The sequence below is a fragment of the Glycine max genome, chromosome 8 (assembly GCF_000004515.6).
Source record: "Glycine max cultivar Williams 82 chromosome 8, Glycine_max_v4.0, whole genome shotgun sequence".
NCBI classification, from domain to species: domain Eukaryota; kingdom Viridiplantae; phylum Streptophyta; class Magnoliopsida; order Fabales; family Fabaceae; genus Glycine; species Glycine max.
This window is the reverse complement of record NC_038244.2, coordinates 22,229,216-22,235,448: the sequence shown is the minus strand read 5'-3', so window position 1 is coordinate 22,235,448 and position 6,233 is coordinate 22,229,216. Positions and strand designations below refer to the sequence as shown.

Here is a 6,233-nt window from a genome sequence, read left to right as displayed (position 1 = left end):
CGTTAATATTGATGAGGTTTAATAGGAACAAGCAATTGGAGTTACGTTAAGCGCGGTGGATTTAGTCCAAGAGCGGATAAGGAGAATGAAGAAGCACACTCAGACTCTCCCTCTGGAGTTGATCAGAGAAGTTCTTCTGAGATTGCCGGTGAGATCCGTTCTGCGTTTCAGGTGTGTTTGTAAGTCATGGCTTTCTCTGATCTCCGATCCCCAATTTCGCATTTCCCACTATGACCTAGCTGCAGCACCCACCCATCGACTTCTTCTCAGATCTAATAATTTTTACATCGAATCCGTTGATATAGAGGCAGAGCTTGAGAAAGACTCAAGTGCAGTGCATTTGATTCTCCCCCCTTCATCACCCCCACGCCATCGCTTCGAATATGACTATTATGCTGACTCTCACGATAAGCCTGATATTTTGGGATCATGCAGAGGCCTCATACTTTTATACTACCCGAGAAACAGTGATCACATTATATGGAATCCGTCATTAGGTGTCCAAAAACGATTACCATACTTAGCATATGATGTAACCTTTTGTCCTCTATATGGCTTTGGGTATGACCCTTCAACTGATGACTACTTGCTAATCGTGATTGGATTGCACGACTCTGAACATTATAAGTATGACACTGATGGGTCTGAAGATGATGAGTGCAAAGGAAAATGCCAGATTTTCTCCTTTAAAACCGATTCATGGTACATTGTGGATATTTTCGTTCCCTATAAGGATCTCGGCGGTAAATTCAGAGCTGGGTCGCTCTTTGGTGACATACTTCATTGGTTGGTTTTCTCCAAGGATAAAAAGGTTCCTGTCATTCTTGCCTTTGATCTGGTGCAAAGGAGTTTTTCTGAGATTCCTCTGTTTGATAATTTCGCTATGGAGAAATATGAAGTTGATAGCTTGAGAAGGGTAATGGGAGGATGTCTCAGTGTGTCTTGCTCGGTCCATGACGGTGCAACGGATGAAATATGGGTGATGAAAGAATATAAAGTGCAGTCATCTTGGACCCGGTCCGTTGTTATCCCTAGTAGTGGCTTTTCCCCCATATGCATCAACAAAGATGGTGGAATTCTTGGATCAAATATTTGTGGAAGACTAGAGAAACTTAATGACAAAGGAGAACTGCTTGAGCATCTCATTTATGGTGGAGAACAATGTTTGTGCTCTGCCAGACTACAGTCTGCTGTGTATAGAGAAAGTCTATTGTCGCTCCACAGTGTCATTGGGGTAACAAGGATTGGGGTAACAAGGAAAGACGACCATGAGGAAACAACTGAACATGACCAACAGTAACAAACAAGAAAAATCAGGGTATGCATTGTTCTATCCAATCCCTTTCACTATTATATTCTTATTCTTCTTGAATTGTGAGAAATGGAAATTTATATGCAGAATGCGGGTAATGTGAAAAAGTCATGCTTTCATGTATTTTCTATTCTCCCAATCCTTGCTGATAAAACATGTTTTCTATGTTTTAACTTTTAAATTAAATGATACGTGAGATTGCATGGAAAGATGAGGTTTGATGGTGGTTGGTTCAATTTACCTTGCTAATTATACTTCTTTTTATATTTTTTTTTATAAATTAAATGATACATGAGATTGTATGGAAAGATGAGATTGAGATTTGGTGGTGGTGGATTCAATTTACCCTGCTTAGATAAATATTTGATGTTTTGCTCACTCACAAACCACATTAATATTTAAAGGCAATTTAAGTGGAAAATTGTATAAGAGAAACAACTGTCGTTTCCCATGAGATTTTACCATATCACCATTTTACTGCTAAAATCTTAGAGAATGCTACATTGATATTCTAACATTTACAATAAGCTCATGTTTCCTGCAGGCCACAAAATATGCAAGAATCTATATAGTATCTTGATGTCACTTTCCTATCAATGGTGAGACTGCTAGTAGAAAGCATAGCACTTGGAAGAGAATCACTTATATTATATATGATAATAATCTAGTGTTAGTGTAGAACTAGTGTCAGTTTCATTGTTTATTTCAGTAAAGTTGGAGTATCAACAAACTTTATAATTGAACTTCGTTTCAGAGTAGGAGTTGGCAAATCCTTGTTGGTGTTATACATGCAATTTGGTGCCTTTATCTTTTTTCCTCTTAATATTATTATGTTTGCAATTTATTTGTTTCTTTTATGCTCTTTTACATAGGTTTTTTTATTCTAAACCTACTTATATAAATTTTTTTTACAGTATTTAGTTGCCTTTTTTCAGTAAAAACACTGTTTTTCACAAGTTAATGTGCTGTTGATACTTCTAACATGAATTTGTGGAATTGTCGGTGTTCTTAATTACCTGGGAGCTAATACAAGGAGTTAAGGTGAAAGGGTTCATAACTAATCAAGTTGTGATATATACTGATCTGGTGTGCACAGTTGGTTTAACCTGTCCGCGTCTTGATTCAGTGTTGAAAAGGGTTCTGTCATACCTTAATGGTATCCCTAAAGGTACTTTGATTGCCTATAAAATAGAGCTTATGCAGAATTTGCTTATATTTCTATTCATTTTTTTCCCTGCCACAATTATGTTTAGCTGCATGATCAATATGTGGGGGATAGAATGCGATTGATCCATAATTTATAGTCATATGGTTACAATTAGCAAACTTGTTTTCTAATATTTGGTCTCCTTGATATAAGTGAAACATAAATATCAAGAACACTTTGTCCCATCGAAGTCTCACCGCATCTTCCATACATTGTTATGAGGGTCACCCCTTCTTAGGATATAGCCATGAAGCAAAGTTCCTTGTTCTATTGCAGCAAGACTTGTACAAGCTTGAAGTGTGCTACCATTGTAACTGAATCACAGTCCTCAAGCATCATTAGCTGAAACAGTTCCAGTGCTTTCATAGGCATCCACATTTCATTCTTTGCATAGCATGCAATGGTAGTGCTCCAAGAGACAAAGTTCTTAGCAAGCATTGCACAAAACACATATGATAGACTGCTTCATAGCATATACATCCAGCAGAGTTGTCATAACACGATTATTTGCATCATAGCCATGTTGCAGAATATTTAGTATGAATCTCCTTACGCTTCTGGGGAGGGCAGACTGTCAGCTCTGAAACAACTCAAGCCTTATACTTTATGTGAACCTATCTGATGGGATCCCAATCCAATTCCAGACATATATGGGGTTCTTTCCCAAGTTTCATCATAACTTGCAAGCATGATGAATAGACCCAATCTCATAATATGTTAACTGTTTAGTACTTTAGATACTGAACAGTGTACTTCAGTCCAGTCCTTTTTTCTAATGCAAACGTCTAGTACTTTTTGAGCTCCGAAACAATGTTCTGTTGTTCTGTCTGTTAAAATGTAGCAGTACGTGTTTGTCAATTGATTGCATACTTATTTTATGTTTCTCTAATTTTAATTTATATATCATTTATATTAAAAGAAGAGAAACAAATTCAAAATTCGACGACATTTGATTTGTGCAAACTGCTGTGCATAAAGAATTTTGTGGTCTTCTCTACCACTATTTATAGGCAAAAGAGTATCAGTACGAAGTTACTACTATTTCAGTGCTAATATACGTTTGATTTGCTTAATAGACCAAATTGGGTGTCACATTATACCACATCAATCCTTGCCAGCGACAGATAAATCTCTCATCTTCCAGAGGAAAATATGTATATAAGTTTATCCAAAACTTGCATTTCATTTGTGCAACTGCCATTCATCTGCAATTTCTAAGAGTATATTTATATCCAAAACTTGCATTTCATTCCTCGTGTAAATTCTGTGTAACCATGGTCTTTGTGCTTTTATGTGGGTTGTAAAACTGTTGCTTGTATTTTCTCCTTTATGGCACTCCTAGTGCCCTTATCTAATATATTTGTTTTGGCTGATTAAAAAAAAAATGGTTTGGGAAAGCAAGGGGAGTAAAAAGTAAAAGGATTTTGTTACATTAACATAATTATGTTAATATTATTATACTATGTTATATTATACAATTTATTTTAACTATTATAGTATTTGCAATATTCACTTATAATTTTAATCGAATCTTTTATTAAAAATGTTTAAAATTAATTAACTAAAAGCTTAAAATATAATCACTTAAAATTCTATTTATACTCATAAAATAAAAAACTCGTAAAGACATTATATAAATACATTCTTTTATAGTAATTCTTATTTGTCAATTTGTTTAATATTAAATTGTAATTCAATAAATTAACTTAATAATTTGTAACTTCTAATTAAAAAATACTTTTTAGCTTATAACTAACTTAAACAATTTTGGCCAAACAACTACTTTTTATTCTCCTTTTCTTCTTACTTCTATTTTATCTTTTAAATATTTAATTAATAGAATTGAAAAATACATCAAAAAAAATTATTGATGAAAAAAATTCAAAGAAAAGCAAATTAAACTTAAGATTAATATGTTTTTAATAAGTTAAATTGACAATTTGAAGTTAAATATAAATAAATAGACATGCACATGTGATACATCACGTTCTTAAAGTGTTATACCATTAAAATAAAAATAAAAAGAATAATTTATCAATTTTATTCTTAATATACTACTTTTTATTCTACAGTCTCTTCAGTAAAAAAAAAAAACCCTAAAAACAGTCTCTAAAGTAAAAAAGCTACTGCGTGACTGTGTTTGTATATAAAGTAATTCCTCAAATATTAAAAATTATGCTAAGTAGTCTTTCAAGTATTTAGGAAATCTTTCAAAATAAATGATGAATATTAGTAAAATATATCAACTTTGATTTTCCATTATCTTTTTTTATCTTGCTCATTATTTTAATTATTGTTTTCTTTAATTTGATTCGCTACTTAATCTCCTTTTTTTTCTGTGTTTAATTTTGTGAAACAAGTGTAAAAAGTTATCAACATTGAGTGATATTGTTGACATATAATTAAGTTTGTTGAGCATGTGATTAGAAGTTAAATTTTTAAATTCTTGGATAGGAAAGAACATTTATTGTCTCTTAAATAAATGTAAATACATCAAGAAATTAATCTCTCTTCCTAGAGATCAATAGGTTCACCAAAATAAGTATAAAAAGTTTTTTTAAAAAATCTTAAAATTAAAGTGGTTTCCTATGCTCCCTGTAGCTTTGATTTTAATTTATAAATCTCACTTGTTTCTAAGAGTTAACAAAGTATTGACTAAATTACTTATTTATTTTTTTTATTTTATTTGTTTGCTTCAGTTTGATTTTTAATCTGTTAAAAAATTCAGTTTCATTTTTTATCTTATTTTTTGGTTTAATTTAGTTTTTATCTTTTAAAAATTTTAATTTTATCTATTTTTTATTTGGTCCTTTAGTTTATTTAAAATTGACTCATTAATAATTTAAAACTAATTTTTTGGTTTAGTTTTCTCCTCTTACCCTACACTTTTAACTAAAAAAGTTCATTCTTAGATGGATGGAAGGATTGACTTAAACAAAAAAATAAATAAATGACCAAGTTAAATTTTTTTAAAAGATAAAGAATTAAACTGGAAAAAAATGACCAAATAGGTCATTTGGCCTAAATTATTTTCTAACTAACATTTATTTATTTTTATTTTATTCTTATTACATAATTAATTTAAATAAAAAAACAAACTAATATATAGTTTCATACATATATATATATATATATATATATATATATATATATATATATATATATATATATATAATTTTTCTGTAAGAAATTAATTATTCTAGTGAAATACCTAGATTTTTTAATATTACTTTTTGTCTAACATATTTAAATATAAAAATTATTATTTTAATATAATGTTTTTCTTTAATATTACATATAATAAAATAAAACAATTAAAAATTAAATTTGTCAATCACATTAATATATATATATATATATATATATATATATATATATATATATATATATATATATATATATATATATATATATATATATATTAAATGTGTGATTTAAGTTAAAATATTAAAATATGTTTAGGGACCAAAATATAAAAAAAAATGGTTAAATTAAGGGATTTAGATGAAAAGATTAAAAATTTCAATGACTTATTTAGAATTTCAATTAATAATTACTTTTTTCATTGAAAGTGATAAGCGTTGTCATATTACTAAAACTAAGAAAATGTTAGGTAAGCCTATGAGATGTCAAATACTAAAACTAAGAAAATGTTAGGTAAGCCTATGAGATGTCAAACCCTATAGAGGGATATAGATAGCCTCCATTTGCCTT

The 6,233-nt window shown here is 30.0% G+C and overlaps 1 protein-coding gene across 2 annotated transcripts; it reads left to right on the top strand.

Moving 5' to 3' along the window:
• On the top strand, window positions 1-3,430 carry LOC100790318 (F-box/kelch-repeat protein At3g23880). Of its 2 annotated transcripts, XR_415625.4 has the most exons (3): window positions 1-1,318; window positions 1,857-1,911; window positions 2,796-3,430. XR_415625.4 is itself a non-coding variant. In XM_006585753.4 (2 exons), the coding sequence occupies exon 1, from the start codon at window positions 86-88 to the stop codon at window positions 1,298-1,300; it is 1,215 nt and encodes a 404-aa protein (XP_006585816.1). In that variant the 5' UTR covers window positions 1-85; the 3' UTR covers window positions 1,301-1,318; window positions 1,857-2,156. The 2 variants fall into 2 exon arrangements, 1 of the variants encoding a protein (XP_006585816.1); XM_006585753.4 differs by lacking the exon at window positions 2,796-3,430 and having other exon boundaries at window positions 1,857-2,156.
• The last annotated feature ends 2,803 nt before the right edge of the window (window positions 3,431-6,233 follow it).

Coding starts and splice junctions, on each gene's coding strand:
- LOC100790318 (XM_006585753.4), top strand. CDS start 86: ATGAAGAAGCACACTCAGACTCTCCCTCTGGAGTTGATCAGAGAAGTT.